Raw genomic sequence first — 27365 nt, forward strand, 5'->3', positions numbered from 1 at the left:
GTAGCTGTCATATGACAAGGTGGTTAAGTGTAATACTGTTAGTCATGAATATAAGTTACAGGGAGAGGTGGGGTCTACACTCCACCTTACACACAAATAATTAGGTTTTTTTTTTTTTTAATATCATGTATGGAACTACAGTTGATGGTAGATATTGGGGTGATAAGGATGGCCTTGGAGAATTACATTCTATTCCATGGAACTAGGAAAAATACTCAGGACCATGAGACTGAAAAACAACATGTAATACTTTTGGAAGTCTGAAAAGTTATACTACAGTTGATTTATAGGTGTTCGAAGTGTCTTGTGTTTGCTTTGTTCTACAGAAGGTACCTCTGATGACCTTATCTTGGGTTTCCAGGGGAATAAAAACAATAATACATCACAATTTGAAATATGTTTAGTAGCAACTGCTAAGCCCTGCATTTCATTCTGATGTCAAGCTTGTTATCAGGGATTATTAGCAGTGATTACACAAGGTCACAAACTATGTAGCCTCTAGCTTCCTGCTTAATGTTTGAGTTTATATGAAACAGAAACATGCAAGGATGTCATTTTCATGGAATTGCTGCGTCATACAGGATAATTGCATGCATCTTTAGAAATACGACTGGCCTGGGATTTGTATGAAAATGGGTAATTTACCAGGAATCACAAAGCAGCGATCACTGTTGCAACATGGAATAGGCTGCATTTTATATTTGCCATAATATAAAACGATGCAAATAGTTTAAGACATCTATTTCCACAGTCTACATTTTGTTAAAGATACATGCTATTCCCTCACAGCCAGGATGGTGGATTTTGTTGCCAATTGCTAAAGAAATGGCAAAGTGCCTTTCCCCCCCTAAATTTAGAGATGACTTCGATGAAGTTCAATTTTCAGAGATTAGTGCCTAATTCTGTGAAAATGAATTGGGTAAATACTCATTTTCATTAGTGCTTTCTATACAAAGGGACGGTATAATTAACTCTGAATTACTTGTGGTGTATTCTCTCAAATTTAATTCTCAATCTTGCTGCAAGCCCTTTGGGGAGCTTAAGTGTGGAAAATAGCGAAGAAGTTTATACTGCCGGGTAGGGCAAACTTTGGTAATGGAGCCACAGGCTTCCAATGGCCTTCAGGGAGCAAATCCAACCTCAGCCTTGTGCCCTGGTAGCCAGAGAGCTCTGCCCTTGGCCCTTGAAGTGGGAAAAGTGGAATTTATAGCTCTTTGAGGAAATCATTGTACATTTACATAGACTAAAGACAAAAGATATACTGTAACATATGCAAGCTCGCCAGTTCATTCTCTAAAAACAATTTTCCAGTTCATTCTCTAAAAACAATTTTACCCCTGAGGAAAGGGCACCAATTTAAGGAATTTTGGTATGGGGGGGATTGTAGCTAATTTTAATAGTATCTAAAAAGAGTCATATTTAGGCTTACCAATGACGTCACTTGGTGTGAAGAGTATAAAATACTGAATAGGGATATGGTCACCTCAATAAAATAAAATCCCTGAGAGATTTACAATTTTAATTACAAACTTTCTAGACAGAGAAAACAACTGCTTTTTTTTTTTTTAAGCAGAAATAAATACAAGAATGTCTATTAAGCTTTCCATATTTCATCTGTAGTTTACGTGATTTAAAAGCAAAAAGCTGAATGGCTAACTCCTTGTTTGCCACAGATTTACAAAAGAACTATGCCTCTTAGAATTGGAAAGGAAGCACAGATTTTGTAGTTCATAGATTACTTCAGGCCTGGAAAAGAGCCAGACTTCATTAGAATAGAATACTTGGAATAAAACATACTGGGATATTAAGTCATCTGTTGTGAGAAATTTTTACAGAATAAAATCTTTTCTTTTAAGGCTCCTTTCTTTGATTTATTTAAAATAATATGAAATTGATATTGTGAAATATTTACATCTTATCATAATGTTCTGTATTTTGAAAAAATGGCTGTTTTATTCCCGTGTTCCTAGTGTTCTTATTTATTTTACCTTTCCTCTTGTTTCCATATTTATAGTATGACATTTATATATTTTTACAGATGACATTCAGAAAAATGTAACTGCATTTGAAATTCAGACAGCTATGTGCCTTCTGGTTTTTATTAATATCCTCAAATCTTTGTAACCCAGATGTTATTAAGGCAATTGAACTTCTTCTGTTCACAAGCTCATAGTGGTACTGCTGCTGTCATTTTAAAAGCATATCGTGAGTAAAAGTCTGACAAGCTTAGCTTTGCTCATTGTGTCAGGATAGTTGGGAGAAAGCATTCACGCTTTGAAGTTAAGAAACTAACTCTTTGCTAAAGCTGTATGATTTGGGTCAAATTGTCTTACTTTTCTCAATTAGAGAAAATAGGGGAAATTATGAGTGAAATACTTACCACCACGGTTTTGTTAATGAGGATGAAGTAAAAAAACAAACAAACAAACAAAAAAACCGTATTTGCAAGTCAGATCACAGTTACCAAGTGTTTCCTGTGCATCCCATATGATAACAATTTGACCAGGAGTTCTCAAAGACTTACCTAAGGCACACAGCTATTAAATAGCAAACTGGGACTTGAACCCAGCTCTCCAGCCTCTAAGTCCAGGGATTTCTCCACTAATTCACAAATAATAAGGAAGCACTTTGAAAAATAGAACATACTGTAGACATAAACAGTATTATGAAAATTTGGCCCAATTTAACTCAAAACAACCTGTATAGCCTTTTTAAGTGACACTTGCAAATATCTATATGACCTTGGCAATCCGATCAGAAAACAATGACCCCAGAAGTGCAGATTGATTTGATTCCTTTTTTTCATGAAAACATCACCTTTCATTTTTCAGCTCGTGTATTTTATTTGGTCTCTAAGTGAAGAATTTACCTTTAACATTGATTGCCTATATGGTTACCTACTGGTGTGGTAACAGATACAAACATATCCTTCACTATTTTGAATATATGCATTCCTTCAAGGTTCATGATGAAGTGAAATTCCATTTCTTATCTATTATTTTCCCAGCAGCTCCTTCTCCTAAAGACAGGTTCCACACTGCAAAAGGTAGGAGAGGCTTTTTTGGATGGGAAGGGTGCCTGATTCTCTTCAGTTGACATGATCAGTAGTCATAGGGGGTGGACAGAGTGCTTAGGGGAACCCTGTGGTCCCAGTTTTCCAGGGCTCACATACTTGGGAAGCTAGGAGAATTAATGGCTTTGGATAGTTTTGAAAAATTGCTTCTCCTCTTGGGGGCTATCGGAAAATTCAATAAATGGAATTTCATTACGATGGATGGAAAAAATCAGGCAAACGTCCCCATCTCCCATTGCTAGTGGCTTTCAATTCCAAATGGCAATATTTTAGAAAAATATTTGTCGATTACTGATTATTTACAAAAGTTTGTGTCCTAATGTCTCGTGTCTATAATTCAAAAGCTTGCAATGCGTTTCCATTTTGAAATTTGAACATACAACCTTACAAGCAGGTTGAAGTTTTAAGATTTCATGCAAGAAAAAAAAAAAGGGAAGAAAGAAAAATAAAAAGAAAATTCTTCATTTTTTCAGCTCATCATCTTTAAAACAACAATAAGATAAAGATTCACAATACATCACCCAACTATGATTTCAACCAGCACAAGTGAATTTTAGGTCCACCACAAGGATGTTTTCTCCATTGACAGAGTTCATTCTAGCTCAGCTGTGGTGTAAATCACCAGCCTCTCCACTTAAAAGAGCTCCCCATCGCTTGAAAGGCACAGAACAATAGCTAAAATTATAATGGAACTGACCTATGCACACATTCTCATCGTCCAGCTCTGCAGAAGCATTTCTGAAGTAGCCCAGCCTGCATAACTCACAGTGCTGCCCTCTAGTGTTGTGTTTACAGCTCACGCAAATGACTGTATTTAGCAGATCGATATAACTGCATCGATTGGAGTGGCCGAAGCATTCACAATCTTGCAAGGAAGAACAGAAATGTATACAGAGTGTATACAGTCGCAGAGTAATAGCACACTACATGCTTGGATAAAATGAGAAGTGGATAAAAGATGGTGGAATGGCATTAAATGTATGTGATTCCACATGACACATGGTGACCACAGGTGGTTGTGACTGGCATGGAAGTAGCATCTGTTTCAAGCAGGAGAGAAAAGTTGGACATTCAGAACATGACCAGAGAGTGTTAGTTCTTGGCAGACAATATGAACAGAAGCATTTGCAGGTGTACACCTTTTAAAGTTTGAGAAGGCTGTTTCCACTGATGCAAAAGTCTAATTTTTGCACTTTGAAAACTTTACTGTCTTTGCATCACTTTCCTCATTTTCTCTTCATATTTACAGAGTTAAAAAAAAAAAGAAGGAGAGAAGGATGCCAGCATCTAGGGCCTGAGTCTGCCATCACCCAGGGCTCCTTTGTTTACACAGTCTTACTATCATTTGTGTCAAGACAGTAATTCAGTCAGAGTTTCACAGAAGAAATCATGGCAAATTTAATAGGGATCTACACAACTAAACAATTCTTTATTTTTGTTTTTTCCAAGTGCTAAGAGAAGATGACTCTGGCAAGCCTTTCATCAGACCAAATCCACGTTTGTTTAAATATGAGAGAGAATGCAAAAAACAGGGAGATTGTTGATAGGGAAAAAAGTGCTCTTAAGATTTTCTTTTCATGCCAGTTTCAAACTAAGTGTGCTACAAAAGAAGAGACAAACAGCTACCATTCCCTCTGGTTTCTTTTCCTTTGTCTCACCAAAATGTTGGAGATGCCACTGAACTTAGGAGTAATGATGATAAGAACTAGACCAAGAGACATGAGAAAGAGTGGGGAGTGACCCACTCTTTTGCATCTCAACCAAAGCAAGTCATTAATTTAACTTTCTTTCTTTCTTTCTTTTCTTTCTTTCTCTCTCTCTCTCTCTCTCTTTCTTTCTTTCTCTGTCTCTGTTTCCCTCCCTCCTTCCTGCCTTCCTTTTTTGTTGCTACACCTGCTAGGAGTTGAACCTGCACCACAGCAGTGAAAACTGTCAGATCCTTAATCTACTGAGCCGCCAAGGAACTCCCCCTTTTAAAAAGAGGTGGTAAAAACACAGCCTCCATTGGTGCAGTAATTATTAAATCATACAGAAAATAAGTGTGAGAACTAGTAGGGAATCTATTTCATCTTCTCAAAATAGTAGGGTAGGCATAGCTCACATTTATAAGGAGGGTCAATTATAAAACTAAAACCTTGTTTGTATAAAAATACCCTTCTCATTAATGTCTGGCTTTTATTTTAACCCACCAGGAAGCCAAAAGAGAGTCACTAAGGAGAGTTCCGGGAGGAGGCCACATGGGAGACAGGGTAAGAATATCCTGCAAAATTCAGTAGTTAAGACATGCCAACTTAATAATAACAAAAATAATAGGATTACCTATCACCAAATTAAATTCTCTTAGAAAACAAGCATTTCACCCCAATACATTATATCTCTCTGAGTTTAACCTTATCTAAGCTGGCATTTCTGACTCCCTAGAAAAGCTCTGGAACCTTCCTTAGTTGAGGGTTTGGAAAAGGGAGAATCTTTCTGACCTGGAACCATCCCAGAGTAGTAGTTGCGAGGAGGAGACTCTAGTCCCAAATCTAATTGCTTCCCAAGGACTTCTTCAGAGCTTCCTGGAAAATTCCTTAGAAGTGGGCATGCATGGCTCTACCCTCAAGCTCTCCTTCTCTGGAAGAGGCTCCTAAGTGGTTGCTATTCTCCACACAATCCCATCCTCTATTGGTCCTTGGTGTACCTAATATAGTTAATCCAGCTTTTTTTTTTTCCCAAAAGAATATTTTCTGTGCATCAATTTATTCTGGGAACTTTTGGAACTGCATAGAAGTCTTTGTTGTTATGAGGCTTGTTCTCAGATAACTAGAGAAACAGGGGATGTGCTTTAAAAAAAAAAGAAAGAAAAAACAAACAGTAACAAAAAGTGACATAAGGAGAAATTCATTTAACTTGAGGAGAATTAGGAAAAAACTAGCTTAACACTGAATCAACCATGAGGGCAGATAAGGTTTATTTCACAACAACGATAACAACGAAAAGGCTAGAATAAGCATTACCAGTGAAGGGACGAGAGTGGGCAAAGATATGACGTTGGGGAATGCGAAAGAAAACAGGCCTAAAGAAGTTTCCTGACATGGGTCCTTTGAAGATATTTGAAGAACGCTGTAAGATCTGCCTAGCAGCCAACACTACAAAGCTGGGCTTCATCTGACAAAGCATTATCCATGAAAAAGACCCAGCCCATGAATCTTCACAGACACTGTCACCTAATATTCTTTGAATTTAATGAATGATATGCATTTCTGTGATATTAACTACTGGTTTCTGGGACTTCTTTGAAAATCACTTAATTTTGGATAGAGTTAAATAATATAAATTCTATAAATAATTACATATACAACCATACAGAGCTAAACACTCAATATTATACAGTTGTTTCAGAAGATAAGTGGCTATCTAAAATGTCTTATAATCTAAGAAAGAAGCTAATAGTAATTTGATTTTTTTTTTCTTAGACTTCTAAGACTCTTCTGAGACTTTGATAAAGTTGTCTTTTCTGGCTGTGGTATATTTGAGAATGTAATATGAGAGAAAGAGCTTTGGAAGTGATCTGAAAAACATGAGAGCACTGTATAAAAGCAAGACATCTCAAATGTAATTATTAGGCTGCTGTATTATTTTTCAGTTTTCTGTTAATTTCTCCCTCTTTAGGAACTAGCCTTTCTACACAGACATAGAATCCATGAAGCATCATTAATGATACAGTTAGAGCTGCACTATCAAATTAAGATCCTAAAGGGATGATAGGAGTAGTTCAATAATTCTTTGATCCTCTAATTTGCTGATCTACCATTTCGTCCATTCCCTTTTTACAAAGCATACAGTCCACGATCCAGCCTTATAATCACTCCCGTTTATATACTCTCATCTCCTTTGCCCTCTACCCCCACACCCCCAATTACAGTCTCCTGGGAAAATGTGATCTTGGTTAAATCCAACTCTCCACTTCTCTCTGCCTGCATCCCAGCAGCTAAATGTGGCTGAGTTTTTCTCCAACTATTTTGAAACAAGTCTCACTTTAAGCTCACGACCATAAACTTCAATAGGGCCTTCGGGCTTTCTGGCAACCCTTCTTTAAACAGGGGCTTTTGGGCCATCACTCACGGTTCACCTCCTTCCCCACTGATCATTGATTTGTTCTCTCTTCCGCTTTTTTGTCCTATCCTCTCAAATGTCTCTTCGCTCTTTAGGCTCACTCAGAGCCAGGGCTTTTTTCGTTTGGTTGTTGTTGTTGTTTGTTTGTTTTCCCCAGCCTCCTGATTAAAGGCCATCAATATGTGGACCTTTCCTAAACCGTTATTTCCAGCCTGGACCAACTCCCCAGTTAGCGAGACTTCATCCAGACAGAAGTGCTCAACTGCCCTTCTAATGTCTCCACTTGGACGTTTATTACATATCTCAACTTTAACATACTCCAAACTGAGCTCATAGGTTACCTTCCCAAACCTGCTACTTTGCATGGGCAGCCAGTCTTATTTTGGGAAACGACAGTAAATGACAACTCCATTCCTCCAACTGCTTAGCTCAAAATTCCTGGAGTTGTTCTTGACACCTCTTTTTTCACTCTGGACAAACCAATCGACCAGCCGATCATCCTGACTATGCTTTTAAGATACGTTCTAAATCTCACCGCATCTCACCATCTTATCCGTAGCTAAAGGCACCTGGATTACTGCTGTTCTCAAAATGCTTTCCTGGCTTCTGTCCTTGTGACAGTCTCCTCTGAACAGCAATCAGAGCGATTCTTTCAAAATTTAAAAGAGGTCATGGCATCCCTTTGCCTATAATCCTAATGGCATCCCGCCTCATTCAAAGTAAAAGCCAGAGTTCGAGTTCATTCATTCCCAGTTGATCTGGCCTCTGGCCTCCCAGGGGCTCCTTGCTATCACTGTGTCCTCACTCGTGGTTCGATGCCTCCATGTTGCTCTGCAAACACACCCAGCACGTCGCTGGGACTCCTCCTCGCCCAGACTTCCCTACGACTTGCTTCCTCGCTTTGCCTTTAGGGCCCTGATCAAAGTTCTGTGACTACTCTATCTGAAGAAACTGACCCAAACACATTAATCCCTCCCCTCATTTCCTAATCCTGTTTAATATTTTTGCAGAACTTAGAGTATCTATCTGAAATTTTTTTTTTGTCTTTTTGCCTTTTCTAGGGCCGCTTCCACGGCATATGTAGGTTCCCAGGCTAGGGGTCGAATCGGAGCTGTAGCCACCGGCCTACGCCAGAGCCACAGCAACGCGGGATCCAAGCTGCGTCTGCAACCTACACCACAGCTCATGGCAATGCTGGATCGTTAACCCACTGAGCAAGGGCAGAGACCGAACCCGCAACCTCATGGTTCCCAGTCGGATTCGTTAAGCACTCGCCACGACGGGAACTCCTGAAAGGTATATTTTAAAAAATTTCCCCTCTACACTTTCAATATAAATGTGCTTGCTGACTGTATCCATTTTGTTCACAGACGTAAACAGAACTCAAAACATTGCCTGTCAAAAACTAAGCACTCAAAATATGTTGTCAGATGAATGAATCAATGAGTCAATAAATCAGTGATGATCCTGAAGCATCTAACTTTGGGAAACAGAGAAAGACACAGAGGAAAGTTATGTTTAAATTCATTCCTCCACCATTCAAATTCTATATGAGAGTCTAGCTATATCCTATATATTAAAGAGTTTAGAAAAACAACAGCCATACATCAAGAAATAACTGAGTTAGTGAATGTTTTAGCTGAGACTTGACTATATGCCTATGTAGATCCATTTAGGTAGGAAAAAAGATATTTCTGAAAATACTATGGTTTTTTAATATAGTCTTTCAAACTCAAATCACAATGTAGACTACATTTTATTTTCAGACAAATTTTTTTCTTTCTTTTTGCTTTTTAGGGCTGTACCCACAGCATATGGAGGGTCCCAGGCTAGGGGTCGAGATAGAGCTGCAGCTGCCACATGAATGCGACCTACACCACAGCTCACAGCAACACCGGCTCCTTAACCCACTGAACGAGGCCAGGGATCGAACCCACGTCCTCATGGATTCTAGTCGGATTCGTTTCTGCTGCACAAAGGGAACTCCTATTTTCAGACAAGTTTTAATTACTGTTGGGTAAACAAGCTAACAAACAGGATCCTCCAAAAGACATTTTCATGGTGTGGCATGGCATGCGTTGGCAACAAGTATTTGCTGAAAACCATCTTAAACCAGAGGACAATGTGAATGAGATCTAGTCCTGAAAAGTCTAGTGCAGAGTTTTCAACCTCAGCACTACTGACATCTTGGGCCAAATAATTTTTGTTTTCCTGTATGTAGTAGGATATTTAGAAGCACCCTTGGCCTCTACCTACTAGAGACAGTGGCAACCCCCAAGCGGTGACAACCAAAAGTCCCCTGAGGGAGCAAAATCCCCCATCGGACATATATGATGTCATATAAAACAGTTACGATAAAATGGTACTTAGGAATTGGCTAGTTAAGAGCAATAAAAGCCAGGAATATTCTAGAAGAAGGAGAGTGCAAAGTAGTCTCGACCCAAACCTCTTCTAAGGTTTAAAGGCTCTTTCTAAGACTGGCTGAGGAAGGCCTGCACAGATAGGAGTTATGGAAAAATAAGAGGTTGGAGAGAAAGGGAATGAAAGGCAAAGAAGATTAAGAATATGAAGAAGTTTAATGTCTTCTTGGTGTCTTCTTTACTGTTTCCAGTGTTGTCTCTAATGCCTTTATTATGTTACCTAGGTACCATAACATAAGATACATTAGGGAATGTAAGATAAAGTACGCTGGATGTGGCACAGGAATTTTATTTATTTATTTGGGGGCCAAATGAGGAAAGCTTATTCAAAGTCAGAGCTGGTGAAAATTCATTCTAGCCACTTAAAGAAAAAAAGCATTTGGGAAAAAAGACTTTAGATAGACAGAAGATGAAGGAATTAGAATTCTTAAAAAGTATTTTCCCTTCCCTACATCAGCAGAGTCACCAAGCCTCTAGCAGCCTCCAGCAGGGGTGGGAATGAAGTGGTTGAAGCATTTTTCTGGTTCTTAACTCATCCCTAACCCTGTCTTGCAATGTTATGTAGCCTTTGAAGCTCTTCCATATACATTATTTGAGAGTGATGTGGATTATTCTGTGATAAACCCATTTCATTAGCTGGCTTCTTCTTGCTTCTAGAGATGTGTTTGGATCTCATCACTGCTGTGACCCCAGGCAACTAGAGATCAATGATGCAGGGCCAAATTTCAGGTCAAGAGGCCTCTTGTACACCCAGTGTTCCAGGGGAAAGAAAAGAGATGGGTGTTATAAAGATCCCTAATGCTTCCTTTCTCCCTTACCTCATTGGTTTCTTTGTGTAGGTTCGTATATCAGAGATAAAGAATGACATCCTTACTATGGCTTTAATAACTGCCTTATTGATTGCACACCTGCCCAAATAGGCTTGATACCCTGTGAACCTGTGGCTGTGCTGTTCCTAAAGAACTTAGTTCCCCAAACTTCAAATCCATCTAGATTCCCCTGAAAAGAACACTATCAGTGTTTAATATGTATGAGCACATTGTGAGGGAAGTTTAAGACACAGTTTAAACACTATGGGTGTCCCTTTCGCATCTTCTGATCAGCTTCCTCCTTTTCTCTATATGCCATAAAGGGACCAATTCACACGGATTAAAATCTGGATAAGGATTTGACTCTTTTCAATAAGGAATAGGGAAGCTATTCAGGTCATTTTCTCCAAGTGTGTCAAACCAAATTCATCTATTGTTAATAAATACATTTCTTTGTAAGAGGAGTTTCATGAAAAACAAAATTAAAAATAAAACAAAAAAAATATGACATATATCCAGTCAAGAGTGGAAAACAAGACACACCTGTCACATAGGACATTTAAAGGGAAATGGTAAAATAAAAACAGGAGTTTTTATGTTTCCTGAAAAATCTTCAGTCTGTAAATGACAGATGCTAGCTGGAATGGGCCATTCATGAGTCACAGATGAGGTTCTTCTCACAACCATTTAAAGAAAGTAATGTAACTATTATTTTGGAGTCATAATCAATGCTAAACCCAGTATTCATCTTCACTGGTATTTGTTCATATTCATTTCAAACAATGTTTAGATGTAGAAATTCCAAAGTATTTCATTTGCCAAAAAGTCAAATGGGCACCATACATGAACCTGCCATTCTGTTCTCATGAAAAGCATCCTCGAAACTCACTGTAAGTGAGTTTCCTAATTTTCAATGCAAATGAGTAACAATGTTAATATTCTAACATTCATGTTCTCAACAGGAATCTTAAAGTGTTATAATGCTCGTACACATATTAACCTTTCAGAAAACAAATATTGCAGCAGTCAAATTTCTGACTTTTTTTTCCTCTTACAGATGACATTCTCACTAGCGTTTGATGCATTGATTGTTATCAGTCAACATGCCTCACCAATAAGCTGATGGGTACACTTCACAGATATTCCAGATTCATACAGTGCAATGTTTCACAACACATAACACCATGAAATCACTGTATGAATCCAAGAATTCCTACCTCTCTTGTGGTTTGCAACTTGAACAGAAGAAACTGTTGACAAAGCTAATTTGGGAGCAACTGGATAGGTTTAAAAGAATGAACAGCACATTAGAAACAATACTGAAACGTTCAAATTGTAATAACTTATTATCAACCCACTTGAAAAGGAGCCCTACATGAAGAGACTGTTTGTATCTGTTGTTTCTGGGAGTTTGTTTCAATTACAAAGAAGTCTTGTATTTGGCAGAAAATGATTTAACCTTGTCAGTAATAAAGTTTAGAAGCTTTATTTTCAGAGGCAAAAAGAATTATCATTTAAGATAAGAATCCAGTTACGCAGAGGTTATTCCAATAACAATATGGATATTAGGATCCCCTATTGTCCCTCTCTTAAAAGAGTTGTTGAGTTAATTAGCAATGTCATTGCTTCAATTCACCATATCTGTCCTTCTGCGTAACCATAAGCTCATCTACACATAAACCAGACTATTTTTGTTGTGTTGATTAGACATCACAGAACATAGTCACAACAGTCAACCCTTCAGTGGAATCTGGACTCAGTCTCAAGAGTCACCTCGAATCTGCCTACCTTTCAAAAAAGAAGTCTTTTTGTCAACATTTATTACCATCATAATATTTGTTTGTTAATATTTGAATTTCTTGTTTAAGTTTGCCTGCCTTTCTTTTCCACCTATTCATGAAGAGTTGCTTGTGAAAACAGCAAAAACAGCATCGAGCCTGATGTTCTTTGCAGATGTTGACCAGATAAATTGTATCTGCACAGAATTGATCTCTGCTAGAAAGTGCATCTTTAGTTAAAATTTCAAGTTCAAGCACAAGCACTTTACTCAACTGTGCTGCTTCTCAAATAAATTTATTTGAATTTATTATCCACATTCTAAAAATGTGCAAACAGCATTAACTAAAGATTCCTGAAAGCTGTTAGTTCTGTGACATTCACAGAAAACATAGCAAAATAATTAAATGGGTCTGTTTCAGGTTTTGAACAATGCATAATCTTGTTCAGCACAAAACTTACTGTGGAGAAGTGTTAAGTCTTAGATCCTGTCTTATATAATTTGTTGAGATATGAAATTCAATGGGAAATACCAAGTGACATTTCACTGAAGATGCTCTCATTGAACTTGCCAAGGAACAAAGCCACTAAACCTCCCCCCAATCCTCACAGAATTATACTAATGGGGTGAGCTTGATCTGTCTCTGTATTTCTTCCACATATGTATGCAGAAACTTGAAAAAATTCATTTGGAGCAGATGATTAAGATAATTCTATTTGCTAGTAATATATGTATCTAGGACAGTCTTGATTTCATCACTCTGATCAAGGACTGAAAATGCAGCCCTTCAATTTGACTTCTCAACAAATTGCTAATATATTTTGTTTTGCTTAGCAGCTATTTCCTGGTTCCTTCTTTTGCTCATTTCCTCCTCCATCTGTATTCATTAGAGCTTAAAAGGAACATCCTGTATGTAACGAAGAAAGGTGGAAGCCAAAGATGTGCCTTTTTTTTTTTCTGAGAAGGAGGAACACAAAAGAAGACAATTTTCTATTAATATAAACTATTTATACATGTCGATGTATATCTATAGGCTAAATGTTAATGTAATTTTAATATTATACTGCATCTTATGAATTTTATTGCCCAGTTTCTAAAGGTTCTATTTCTTCCTGTGTAATCACACTGCTGTCAGTTTCATTCATTCATTTATTTATGTATTTATGTATGTATTTATTTATTTATGATGTTAGAAGTCAGAAAATAATTGCTGCTCTAAGGACAGAGAGAAAACAAGTTATTCTTATTCCTGGAAGACATTATTGTTAATTCACAAAGGATTAAAAAAGGGTAAGCCTCAACAGAGAAAACATACTGTAATGCAGAAGAGAAAAAGAGAGAGAGAGGGAGACATATCCAAATTTCTGTCTGTCAATACAGAGTAACAGTTTAAAAAAAATGTGGGGGTGGGGTTTGCAATACTGCCTTTATGTATTTCCCTGACCCTCAATATAACTGGTGTACCAGTTTACTTAAGCAAAGCAAAAGGGAGACACGGTGGAAGGACAACTGTGACACTCACAAGTTTTTAAGACGTATTAGTTATATTCCATGCTGTGATGGCAACTGAACCCTAGGTTTCTGCTGGGACTCACTGACATTTAGCGTAAATTTGATAAAGTGCTTATAACTTCTATGGCATCTAATTCTTCCTACATTTTTCACTACAATATTTCTGGGACATTCCTCACATTAGCAAAAAAAATTTTTGAATCATGATCCTTTCAAAGACATGGCTTTATGACAATGCTCTTATTTAGTGCTAAAAAACAGAATATGGGATTTTCTCCCTAAACGTGGGATTTTACGTCAGCGGGAATTTTACATGCTCCTACCTTGTTTGGGGTTAGAAACCTCAAGGGAAGAAATATTCGGCCATATCCTATTAAACTTTGGAGGATCTGCATGCATCAGGAAAAATCAGGGTATGTTATTTTCAGCTATAATGTCATTTGGTCTAAACAGAAAATTATATGGACAAAGACACAAACCACACATCTGCTTTTTAACTTGGCTGTGATGCACTTAACAAAACATGACTCCCACACCAAACAAGAGCAAGCAATTGATGATTCCCAAAACATTGAATGGACATTAAATATATAGCCCGTTCCCTAACAAAGCTATATACATTAACTTTTGCAATAAAGTAGAGTGTTCGTACAAATAACCAAATGGGGACTTGGGCAATTCAAATCGTTACATAAAGCTGGTGCCTGAAACTAGAAGATAACGCGAAGGAAACGATTTCTCACTTGAGGATTCCGTTCTCTGCAATTTATATTTACAGATATGAGCTGGTTGCATTAGTCTTCAGGAGAGATTCTTTAGGGTATGTTTTAAGTGTGAGCCATTATCTCTGCAAAGAAGTGGATTTATTTCCTATTTTGATGCAATTTCTCAGAGAAAGAAAGAGAAGGATTACTGGTGGTTCTGGCTTAAGGAGAATAGTCCAAGGTGCAGCTGATCATATTTAAGGTTTCTATGTATGGGTATATATATGTTTTCATGTCATTTTTTAACTCAAAATATGTTTCTAAATTTACTGGCTCCAATCCAGATATAAGTATAAGAATTGTTAATTTAAGAATTGATGCTATTTCTTAGATTCACTAGTATTAAAAAAAAAAAAAAAAAAGACTCTGGAAAGTCAGGAGAACAGCCAGGCTTAGGACTGGATGCTTCAAAACTATTTTTGTTAAGCTACATAGGCCATAACTATTAATGCAGTCATTTCATGACTTAAATCTACCTTTCACTGAGAGCAACTCAAAACCACAACTCATGTGTGCTTCCTGGGACCAGCCAAGTCTACAAGAAGAGTTCTCACCTCTGAACTCCTCCAGTATATTAGTTTCTGTGCTCCTGATTTCTCATCAATATGTGGATAAGCATAAGTTTTAATATTTCTAGTTGAAAATTTAAGTCTATTTCTCATTTCTGTAATTAGATTGGATTTCTTTGAGGAAGGGCAAAGCCTTCCAGAAGGCCTCCGTAAATATCTAATAACTGAGTAATTGATATCAAGTGGCTAGGCTACTGTAAACAGGTATTATCAGACTGTTTCTTCCATAATCATATTATAGCAAATAACAGTCTTGTAGGACATGGAACTTTCACTATAACTTTGTCTTTTAAATATTTGCTAAATAAGCTGATCTACTGTGGCTGGGTGTGTGTGTCACACACACATAAAAGCAAAGAAAATACTGATATTGCTGTATCTGTCAAAATTTATAAATGGAAAAAGAATGTAATAATTTCCTACGCCTGTATCCAGGTGTCACTAAATAAATAAATATTTGGTGACAAGTAGTCAAAATATACAGGTTATTGATTGCTGCCTTCCTTTCCACATGAGCACTTTGCTGATGGAGAGACACTGAATTAACAGAACAAGCCTACCTGAACTGGATGATCACTTTAGGAAAAAATGTGACTTCTAGAAATTATTTATTTAGAAAAGATTTCACATTACTGTTAGATGGCCAGTCCTTCAGGAATAGCCTTTGATAGAAATCCCTGCTTCTCAAGGATCCTGGCCCCACACATCTTTCACCTTGATGGTCTCCAAAGACTTTGGCTTGAGAAATATGGACACCAAGATTACCTACTTCACAACTGTCCCCTTTAAAAAGGAACAAAATATCTAAAATGCCCATCAGATGCTATTATTCCATTGTCATCGATAAACTTTCAAATTATGTCTATGGGAAGACTAGGAAATGCCTATTTAGGGAAATTTTCTTTAAGGTACAGTACATGTGGATAGAGCTTGAGCTGGATTCAAATCTCAGTTTTACCCCTTGGACAAGTTCCTTAACTTCTCTGTGTCTAAGATTTCTTACATGAAAAATGGTGTGGGGAGTTCCCATGGTGGCTCATTTGAAACGAATCCAACTGGTATCCATGTGGGTTCAATCCCTGGCCCCGCTCAGTGGGTTAAGGATCCAGCATTGCCATGAGCTGTGCTGTAGGTCACAGACGTGGCTCGGATCCTGTGTTGCTGTGGCTATGGCGCAGGCCAGTGGCTACAGCTTTGATTTAACCCCTAGCTTGGGAAATGCCATATGCCCGGGGTGTGGCCCTAAAAAAGCAAAAAAAAAAAAAAAAAAGAAAAGAAAAAACGAAAAAGAGAAACGGGGTGATGACACTACCTGCTGGCTGTTGTCAAGACTGAATGAATTAATGTTTGCTTGTCATTGTAGTGACCATTCAAGAAATGTTAATTCTTATTATTCTATTTGTGGTTGTAATAAAAAACAAGATTATTGTAGTATAAATAGTTCTTACTGAATTGAAGTTGAAGTAATGTGCTCCCCTTATTTTCTGCAATCTTAATTGTTAATAAAGAAAGTGATTCTGATATGTAAAAAAGCTCATGTAAGATACAACTTACTTTAGGGAATAATCTAGTTTGAGAGTTTATATCAATAGGCTTAATACTATCTAGGCTTACATATAGGCTTAATACTATAGTTCAGAAGGCAATATGAATTAGTTTGAAATACTGTGGGAAGGATTTGATTTTTAATACTTGAATATAAAATATTAATTTTCAAGTTTTGTTCAGCTTAGAAGCATATCAGTTTAGACTGAGTCATGTATGTATCTTGATCCTTTTTTTTTTTAATTAAGGAGAGACCCAGAAAACTGCTATGTGACAATTTGGTTGTGGCACTTGAAATTCATTTTCATAAATCAGAAAAACTAAGATTCTAGTTATAAAAATGAGGCTTTGGAAGAAAGTTTTTCTCCTCTGTGCCGCAAGGAAAACTTTTTGCGTGTCAGTTGAAGAGAATTGTTAGAATTGCCAAACTTGACCATCTATTGCTGACGCCCTGGTGAATCAAACTGAAAAGCAAGCCTGAAGCAGAAGGCTGAAAAGCAAGCCTGAAGCAGAAGGCTAAAAATACTTTATTTAACCAAGAAAGCTGTAGGAGATTTCTTGATGGTGCAGCAGGTTAAGGATCTGGCGCTGTCACCGCAGAAGCTTGGGTCTCTGCTGTGGCACGGGTACTTTCACATGCCATGGGTGCAGCAAAAAAAAAAAAAAAAAAAAAGGAGAGAGTGTGATATAGAGAGCTCTACAGGTAGGATTTTAGGATATTGTCGTCTATCTTATATGCATTCACATAGCAAAAATCACAGGCAGCTTTCAACTCACTTTGTGGATACCCTTTAAAAGCAGAGTAAATTGTAACTAAGGTTTCCCATGTTTTTTTTTTTTCCTAGAAGAGTCTACTTTGTAGTATTTCATATCCTGGTCATTTAATTAAACGAGGTGAATGAATTCTAAAGAGTTCTAGTTTGGAAATTGGACAGTGAGCTGGAATTCTGCCTTGGCCACTATCCAGATGACTTAGACAATTCAACTGAGCTTTAGTTGCCTTGTTGGTACAAATGATGATGTTCGATGAATGCTCTTTAAGTTTCCTAAAAACACTTATTTTTACATAATTTTCTGGTTCTAAAATATGATGATAAACATGGCGTCACCACAGATATAAAAGGCCACTGCTGAGAGGATGTTCGTGAGCCTTCATTAAACATCCTTCTTCCAGGGTGTCTGAAGAAAACATCAGATGGAGACAAAGTCACAAGGTAGGTCCCTTTGGATTTGTACAGTTACTGCTCTTGTTCCTCAGGGAGTTTGGGAACAACATCCCTGATGTTTAGAAAGGAATCTATAGAAAGTCCTAAAGCTCTTCAGGAAACCACGAGGGCCTTGCAGGTAATCTTATCTTTATAGTGAGCTGCCTAGTCTCAGAACCACAGCATCATTAAACCAGTGGGGACGACACAATCTAATGTAGTAGTGGTAAGTCTGTCCTTGAGATGGCACACAGAATTTTATTTTGCTGTAAGTGACTATGTCAGTAAAGAAAAAAAAAATGGGATTTTTAAAAACATGTTTTGCAATTTGCATAGCTAATTTCATGAACCTCCCCATGTTCTATAACATAAGTAACATTTTTACATTCCCTTCTTCCTCAGCTTATTGAGAATGTTTATTACTGATGTTGGTAGAGGAAGGGCATGTCTTCATGCAGCTTCTGTTGACCGCACAATGGAGTACCAGAAAATGAACTTCTGTTTTTTCCCAGGACACTAAACTTCCCTGCCCAGAAATGGGACAATTCAGGGATCAACAGGTCTAAAGTAGAGTGTCTCTGATTGGAATGAATCTAGGGTGGGAGTCAATAAATCTAGAATTTTTCTTTCTAATCTCATCCACTTGGGTGTAACATCAGGAGTGCAGCTTTTGGAGTCAGACACACCTTCCTGGCCGCACTGCATTTGGGAAGTTACTCAGACATTCTGAACCTCAGATTCACCGTTTGTAAAAAGGAATTCTGAAGACGTGCGGAGACATCTCCCTCCGGTTCCAAGCGGATGCTCTGTCTAACTCTTCCCAGAAAGTGGAGCAGGTGGCTGGCTAGCTCCCTACTGATATTCCAAGAAGACCTTGGTGATACCCTCACTCTTAGTTCACAGTTACATGTTTGAAGTTCATCATAGGACCTTTCAGAGATGTTGGCAAATCTTTGTTTGAGCTAGGAATTTCCAGATGCCCCCACACAGAGATAACAGCAAAGGTATAGATAGCTCACACTTAAAAAGTGGCTTGACATGCTAAAGTCACCTGGGAAAAGGTTAATACATGAAAAAAGTCAAATTTGCTCAAGGTGGGCATTGTCATTTGCTAAAGACTGCTAAATCCCTTGGATTTCTTTTCTTTCTTTCTTCTTTTTTTTTTTTTTAAGGTGGGGAATACTTCTTCCTCCTTCACTGGAATATTTAATTTATTCTTTGGGATTAAAGAAGCAGCTATGCCCTAATGTTCATTCAATTTTAGGATAACCACAAAGGTTTCATGAATATGAAATGCTATTTACACAAATATGAAATGGATCTGTGATGAGGAGACTGGGTACATGATATAACGAAGTCCCAAAGGCACTTCACCTGGGACCTCAGCTTTCCTTCTAGAACATCAGCAAACAGGTCAAAATTAATGTAACACACCATGCAATTTGCCATATAGCTACACTAAATGATAATTTTTCCCTTCATTATACAAAACCTAATTAGCTAAAGGGCAATTCAAATGAAACTTTTATTTGGGGGATTTAGAAGTATTAAAGCAAAGGGGAAAAAACAAACAAACACTGCAGCTCTCTGAATAGCATGAACAAGATTATGATAACCCTTGAGTGGGGAAGTGATTAACCTTGTTATTTTCCTCACAATCCAGGTTTCTACAGTAAATCAGTACTGAACAGAAATATCTGGATGCTGTATGGACAACAACTTTTACAAGGCCTCCAACTGGCATCAAATGTTTTCAAGTATGAAAGCATCTCTGAGCTTTCTCAACAGGCTGATGGATCCCTGCAGGTAGCACTTCCCTTGTCTAATAGTCCTGCCAATTACATCAGATTAGAGATGAATTTTTAACTCTGGGATGAAGGCAATGCTCATTTTAAGAGAAAGCAGGAAAACGGCATATTTCCCTTAGGTGAACTGTTGTTTCAAATTGAACAGATTGAAGAGGAGGGGGCAGCCAAACGTCTCCATCAATATCCTACACTTTGTAAACCATGATGTCAATCACGTGAAGGCAATTTAAGGAAATAATGTACACTAGGGTTCATAAAATGCTGACATCTGTCTTTTTTTTTCCGGTTTCTAGTCTAAGAAAGGTTTTTGTTTACACGAAAAAATGCCAGGTTTTTTAAATGGCGCTTCCTGATGCGAGTTTTCAGTGGATAGTCTAACTGCAACCTCTGACTTTTTAAACTTGAGCTTCTATTATTTGTTTTTTTAAGTGATAACCACTCACACAAAGCTATTTGCACATTAGGCCAACTCTTGTTCTAATTATGTTTTTTAAATAATATACTGTTTAACATAATTAGTGAAATCACTTGCTTTTAAAGACTAAGGATCAGATAATATAAGTTAGAATGATTATTTTATCACTTTAGCAAAAACACCCCCACCAAACCAAATATTAATTTGGATAATTAGCATCAACAAATGTTCCCTTGGATAAAATTGTGTTTACTTATAAGTGCACAGTACATTTTATATAACAATGAAACCTGAATGAATTACTACTGCATCAGGTAAAGGAAAAAACAGAGCTCATGGGCTCAAATGGCTACAGATCTATTTTGGGATTCATTAATTGCTGAGGATATCACCAATATATTTTAAGCCATGGCCAAAGCACATCAAAATGACCAAGTTTTTAAATCAAGTACCTTTGGGATGATTGGAAAACTTATTTCCTAACAGATAGACAACAGCAGGTACAAATGACCTTAATGGAAATTTGTTTCAAAAATATTTTTAGCAGATGATCGGAAAGGATGACCATTCTGTCCATGTATTTGAACCTTAGTAGAGGTGCTGACAGTTTGAAATCTATACTGAAATCTATTAGGCCCCCCACATCTTTAGTCACTTTGTATGTGACTAACGCTTAGCATACGTATGTGAACTTATGGTTCCGTACATCAATAATTTATGTCGGTAATATGCATCATTCGTTTTCCTTGAACTACTCTTTGATGATAGGAGTCTCATGGGTGTTACATCTATTCAAATGGCATCTTTCTATATACTTGGTGGAATTATGTTCATTGATTCTTTCCTTGGGATAAAGAGAAAAGCCCTGGCAAAGACCCAAACTTAGTCAAAAATCCAAGCAGCTCTCTCTTCTCTGACTTGTACATGGAAACCCCAATCCTGTGCCCTCTAGAATAGGCAGTGAGTCATCTATGCATGAATTCTTGCCCTTTGGAGAGTAAAGGAATCCACCAGTGCACATAGCGAGCACTTTATGAGTCCTCAAAGAAGGAATGTGTAAATGCCACTCAAGCAGCCTAGAAGATACAGTCGTGTTTGATGGTTTTATCGTAAATCTCTTGACCTTAAAGCTAGGCAATAAGCGAGCTAGTTGTGTGTGATGTTGGGTGACCCTGGGCAGCGCTTATATCCTGTTTGCTGGAGAAATCTGAAGAAACATCCATTGCACTCCACCCAGAACAGCCAGAGGCATAATGAAGGCAGGGGGACACGCTATCACTTTGTTAGAGGGTTTCAGTTAGGTGTTAAGGAGTTAAATTTTCCTAGTTCCCTGATAATGAAGGTTAATACATTTTCCAAAGGCACAACAAAGCATCCTTTCAGGTCACCACTGATTTCAAAATAAAACAAGGCAGAACAACACTGGAATCTCCCAATTCAGTGTACAAAAGGTCAACATCTGCTGATGCTCAGAGATGGAGCATGGGGTGGAGGGGGCCGGATGAGATGTCGAGTGAGCAGTACAGTCAGAGATTCCATGCAACACACGACCGACACTCTGAACAGAAACATGCCCCAGCACCAAAGAACTACTTTCCACCCATCCATTTCTGAAACTTTTGACAGGCCAGATCACCAGAGCAGCCTCAATTATCTGTCTCTACTTGGTTTCCTTTTGCTCTGAAATGCATGTATAAATGCAATTGTCAAGGCCTGAAAGAAGCACACGGTGGGGTATTTACACAGTTAGGAAAACGTGAAAGGAGATACCACAGCCGAAAAGTTAGACTATTAGAGCTTAAGGGTTTCATTTGCAACTTTGTAGTCCTGATGAGATTTCGACAGGATCACAAAGAGGTGGCTGTAGCATTGGGTTGATATGTACATGAATGTGAGCACGAGTTCTATCTCTGTGTACAAAGCGGCCGATTTTCAAGGCACTTAACACGTCTAGTGCTTAACAAATCCGTGTGTGAGCCTATTCACGAGTTTAGGTAAACCAGGTTGAGTTATAAATGGAAGGCCTGGCTGTGCATTTATAAGCAGCAGGGTGTTGTTTTATCTTAATTATGGGGTTATGGCTTTTTAGGTGGGTGTTGGGCCTTGGAAGGCTTCAGCTGCTACTGTTTACACTTCCATCACCCTCAGAGGCCCAGCCTGGACGACGAGGACCAGGAGGGGTGAGAGCCCAGTGAAAATGCTTCTCTTCACTTACAGTTCAAAATCTTGGCTTCCTCAGTACTTCACTTCAAATCAGTTACTTAGCGGTTGGTCAAAGGTTTTAGCCACCAGAGAAAATGGGAACAAATATATGAAAATATGTGAGATTCCGCTCTGAAAAGTTACAGGGCATATTCCTTAGTGAGCATTTCAGGCTTGGTGTTGGGGTGTCATTGTTTTATATATAAAGAGGGAGCTACAGTCTGGTTCTCCCATGACAGCTGGTAGAATGCTCTTTTCAATGATACTAGAGAAATATTCCACAGAGGGTTGAAGAGAGATTTCTCTTTTCAATTGCTGATATTTCTACTAAAAGATTTTTTTGCAGGAATTTCTAGTAGGCTTACTCCTAAATCTTGCATGTATTTTTAATGCTCCTTCTTTATCAAACTTGAACCCAAGGAGTCAGGAAAACATGGATCACTGTATTTTAGGGGAGAATTGGACATAATGATTATTTTTCCCCTATTCCTCCAGAAAGACTAATTATCACAAACCTACCTCTTTCAGGCCTTCACAAAGGCTAAAGTTTAGTGCATTAATAAAATTCCCTGCCTCTGGTTTCGTGGTGATTTCTTTGAAAAAATACGCCTAAAACATTCATTCTCTGCTTTTCTAAATTATTATAGAAATCCATACCCAGTCCTAGGGAGAGAGTTCAATTTTTTTTGTTGCTTACTATTTATGGATAAGTCAGACTGTTTATATTTTTGCTAAATGAGCAATGGCTACCTAAGTAATTGCACCCCTGTAAAGGTAGACTTCATTGATCAAAAGTGGTCAGAAAAACTGTGGTACTGCCATATCCACAGAGGAGTTATACATACATAACTATTTTATCTGTGCAGAGAACAAACACAACTCAGCTCACAAAGGAAGTACGCTCTTATATCAGAAATGGACACTGGGAAAATAGATCTGAGATGCTGAACAACAAAGCAAAGCTAGCCTAGACTTGGTATGGTGATTTGTTTTTTTACTTACTACCAATACTGGAAATACTGGGGATACCTGGAGAGAAAGAAAACAATAAAGAGAGCTGTTAGACATTAGTATATGACATCTTTAACACAGCAGAAAAATCTCAGAAACTTAACACATGAGAGCATGCAGATCATTAAAAAATTAGCACAGGAGTTCCTGCCGTGGCTCAGCTGAAAAGAATCTAACTAGTATCCATGAGGATGCAGGTTCTATCCCTGGCCTTGCTCAGTGGGTTAAGGATCCACCATTGCCATGGGCTGTCGTGTAGGTCACAGATGTAGCTTGGCTCTGGTGTTACTGTGGCTGTGGTGCGGGCCAGCAGCTAGAGCTCTGATTCGACCCCTAACCTACATATGGAACAGGTGCGGCCCTAAAAAAAAAAAAAAAAAAAAAAAAATTAGCACAAAAAACTCCCCAAAATACATAGTCATCATTGAAATAATTTTACTTTTATTCTTGAACTCCTTGAACTCACCAGAGTTGGGAAATTAATATTCAAACTTTAAAGGCTTGTTCAATACACCCTCATGATATCAAATATTTTGTGCTTACCTGTAAGGTTAATGAACATTCATATGCAAATATTAAGCTAGGCTTATGTTCTGGGCATAGAACACCAAGTATACATTATATGGGCCTGAGCAAATATATCCACATATGCAAAAGACCTATTTAAATGTGTTGAGATGCATGTGCTAGCTGCTGAAAGTCATTTGGCATTTTATTTGATTAACTACACATGGCCATCATTTTTAGTCCTCTTTCACTTGTCGGAAGTGGGGATTAAACTCTGCAATAGAAACTAAGCAGCATAAGTCCAGAATGTATTAGGTTGTTCACACTGACCATGAGCTTCATCAATTTTTCAGCTTCTACTTTAATTTCCAAGCCCTGCTGAGGTGGTGGAATCATTTCAGAATGCAAATGGATGTGGTATAAATTGTGGACATGAATTTAGTCTGTATTCAGATGAAAACTCCTAGCCAACCTTAGAGGAATGGGATCCAGGCTTGGTCTGAAGATTTGCTCTTACACTCATTGACTCTGTGACCTTGGGGCAAGTTGCTTACGTTGTCTGTGGTTCAGTTTTCCACTTCTTAGAGTTGTTGCAAGGATTACATATTATTGAAGCATTGCTTAGCAGGTAGTATTGTGCTGTAACCGACTACCTTTGCTATGATTAAATTTCTATTTTAGTATTTAATCTTTAAACAACTACCCTCTGCTTATTTTAACTAATAGGGTTAGGTTAGGTTAGTTGGTTCATCAAATAACTAATACCATGATAGATATTGTATTATAAAAGTCAGGGATTTTTATCATTTCCACTAAATTCAGATATTGGTGTAGGTAAGAGCATGAGATAGGAATAAGATAGAACTGAGAATCATGCTTTGCAACTGACTGGCTGGGTGATTTCAGGCAAGTTCCCAGCCCCTCTAAGCCTTCACCTGGAAGGGCCTAATAATATCCACTGCACAAGGCTGCTGTGAGAATTGAATGAGATAATCCATAAAAATGTCTGACACATGGTACACAGTCAATAAATGATAGCTGTTAATGAGCTGTTCAGACTTGTTCTCCACATTTCTGAAGTGTATTAACAGGTGGTAAATGTACGAATCATTAAATTTCTATTTTAGTATTTAATCTTTAAACAACTACCCTCTGCTTATTTTAACTAATCATTATAACTTAGCTATTTCTAGTGTTGTATTCTTTAAAAGCAAGAGCTATTTTCCTATTTCTTAGTAGGGAGGGAAGAAGGAGAAATTGAAGCTTACCATGATATTTTTAAAAACCCTGGAAGGAACAAAATCTTATTTTTAGTTATTAGATACATTAAAAATCACTTGATTTTAAATGCACAGAGGTTACATTGCTTCAGCTCAATTACTGATCACTGATCAACCAAAACTGGAAACCTAAATTTTCATTTCCATGTTTTAACTTTGTACAAAGCTGGATGTGATTTCAAACTGGATGTGTTTTCTGCAAAGGACTGCTGAATTCCTGACCTGGTGTTTCAGTATGCCGCAGTATGACAGTGACTTGGTTCTGAATCTTTTTTTTTTTTCCTTTGCAAATCCCCTGTTGAGTGAGGTATGATGGTAGCATCATAATTTTAGTATCAATTTCAGAAGCTCCAGATTTCCTCATGATTGAAAATCCCGCTCCATTGCAAAGAACTGCTTTGCCTTTGTAATCCATCAAAGAGAATGAAAGTTAGGATGGCAAGAAGAGACTTTTCATGTGTTTTCAAACTTGCATGGAGTTAGAGGGCCATGCATAATGCAAGGCAACATTCTCAAGGTGTTTGGCCAGACACATGGGCGAGCAAAACTGTAAGACTGTTTGATGCAGTGCTTGCTGCAGCTGAATACTTTAGAAAGATGCAGAAATGTTTCCATACCTTTGGGAATGCCAGTGCAGGGGAGAAATGTTCACTGCAGCTATACAAATCTCATCAAGCAAGACCACTATGAGATCTTATTTTCCTCATGAAGATGTTTTCTATTACTTAACATTTGGAGGCTTAAAAATTGTTGAGGTGCTGCCAGGTGAGTCACTTTCTCTTCTATTGCTATAAAATGGGAACTGCTTGGAAAAAGATTTTAAACTGCTCATTGGAATAAGATTTTTGAAGGTGAAAATACCTGAACACCAAGGGATGTCCACTGGTACATTGTCAAATGCTCCTTTCCTCCCACCCCAGTTTCCTATTGTAATGTTCAAACATCGAGCTTTTGATTCTCTACAGAAAACTAAAGAATTTAACAAGCTGGTGATATCCATTGAAAAGGCAATGAGTCAGTCCTAAGAAATCTTTCAAATGCACAAGGAACTAAGGAAGGCTCCGATGCATTTCGTGGACCTTTTTGGGGTCTGCAGGATGAACCAATGAATGCTGTTCCATCTTGCAACGGCAATGGTTACCTATAAGCCACAGGAATGAGTCAAATGAGTCAAATCTAGAGAGTGGGCAGTTTTTTACACACTCTCTATAAAGCGACAACTATTATGTAAAGAATATTTTTACCTTTAAAAGTGAGCTCAGAAGTTATTTCTTCCCTTCCTTCATCTCCCTGATGTAAGTAAGCCACTGCCCTTTGTGATTGAACACTTCTTTGTATAGGCTCTTGTGAGCAATATGTCGCCTTATCCGTGGGATTGTTAGTGTGTTTGCCGGAGCCCTGTGAGGGGACAAGAGCCACGTCCGTATCTCTATCATCTGCCCAGGAGAGTGCCTGGTACAGGAGAGTTGCTCAATGCATATTTGAGCAAAAACTTATTACTTGTTTCCAAGAAGGTTTCTATCGAAATGGAAAGAACCACTGCTGGTTCTAGTATGATTTTGTCCCCTATAACATGTTCCATTGAGACATTCCTCAGAGTTCAGTACTAATAACATTTTTGTTCTCTTTGAAAATTTCCTCCATTCTGGTAGCTAAAATTACAGTGTGCAGATATGCCCCTCACCACTTTGCCTTCCAGGAACCTCAGAGGCTCAGAGGTGAGCTTGATGCTCAATTGGATAAACTCATTTAATGTTTGGCTTATTTTATGTCTATTCTTTGTCCCAGTCTTCCTTTCAAACTCCTGTCTGTGTGCTCTTATTTGTATTTGCCTTTTTTTCCTAAGCTCTCCAGAGGGAAATGCAGATTTTGTGGGGTCTAAAGCAAATACAAATCTGGGAGCTCTTTTTGTGAATATTAACTTTGAAGTATAAAAGAAGACATGGAATTAATTTTTTTATTTAGAAGGATTCTAGTGAGGGACTCTGAAATTTAAGCTTCATTATCTTAAATCTATGTCTGAAACAATCTCAAAAATATTTGGGAAGGATAGATGATAGGTAGATAGAACTTGAAAGTGAAGGAAAGAAGGTTGTCTTCACAGAGTTATACTGTGAAATCAACACACAAAGGATCCAATCAGATAAAGCTACGTCATCTTAGGACAGAAGAGCTCTGGGACCTGAGTGTCTACAATAGAGTTGACAGAAGTGGCATTGACCTAATTTAGTGTATTAACATATCTGAAGATTGGAAGGTGAGTTAGAAGATGAAAGCCTGCAAAGAAGAGCATCCTCGGGTAGTGGTGGCAGTGCTGGCCTAGCACTGTCTCGGGAAGAGGGAGGGGTGACCTGTAAATTCTTGGACCCC

The 27365-nt window shown here is 37.9% G+C and overlaps 1 protein-coding gene across 4 annotated transcripts in view; it reads right to left on the minus strand.

Moving 5' to 3' along the window:
- NTNG1 (netrin G1) overlaps positions 1-27365 on the minus strand; it is a 321825-nt gene that overhangs the window by 48774 nt on the left and 245686 nt on the right. For 2 of the 4 annotated variants that reach the window (XM_047785162.1, XM_047785161.1), the window contains exon 5: positions 23200-23226. In XM_047785162.1, the coding sequence (XP_047641118.1) occupies positions 23200-23226 (27 nt within the window). Of the gene's footprint in view, positions 1-3770; positions 3939-11617; positions 11678-14012; positions 14079-23199; positions 23227-27365 lie in introns of all 4 variants that reach the window. The other 2 variants (XM_047785159.1, XM_047785158.1) reach the window with 2 other exon arrangements.

This window comes from Phacochoerus africanus, chromosome 6 (genome assembly GCF_016906955.1).
Source record: "Phacochoerus africanus isolate WHEZ1 chromosome 6, ROS_Pafr_v1, whole genome shotgun sequence".
In the NCBI taxonomy this organism is placed as follows: domain Eukaryota; kingdom Metazoa; phylum Chordata; class Mammalia; order Artiodactyla; family Suidae; genus Phacochoerus; species Phacochoerus africanus.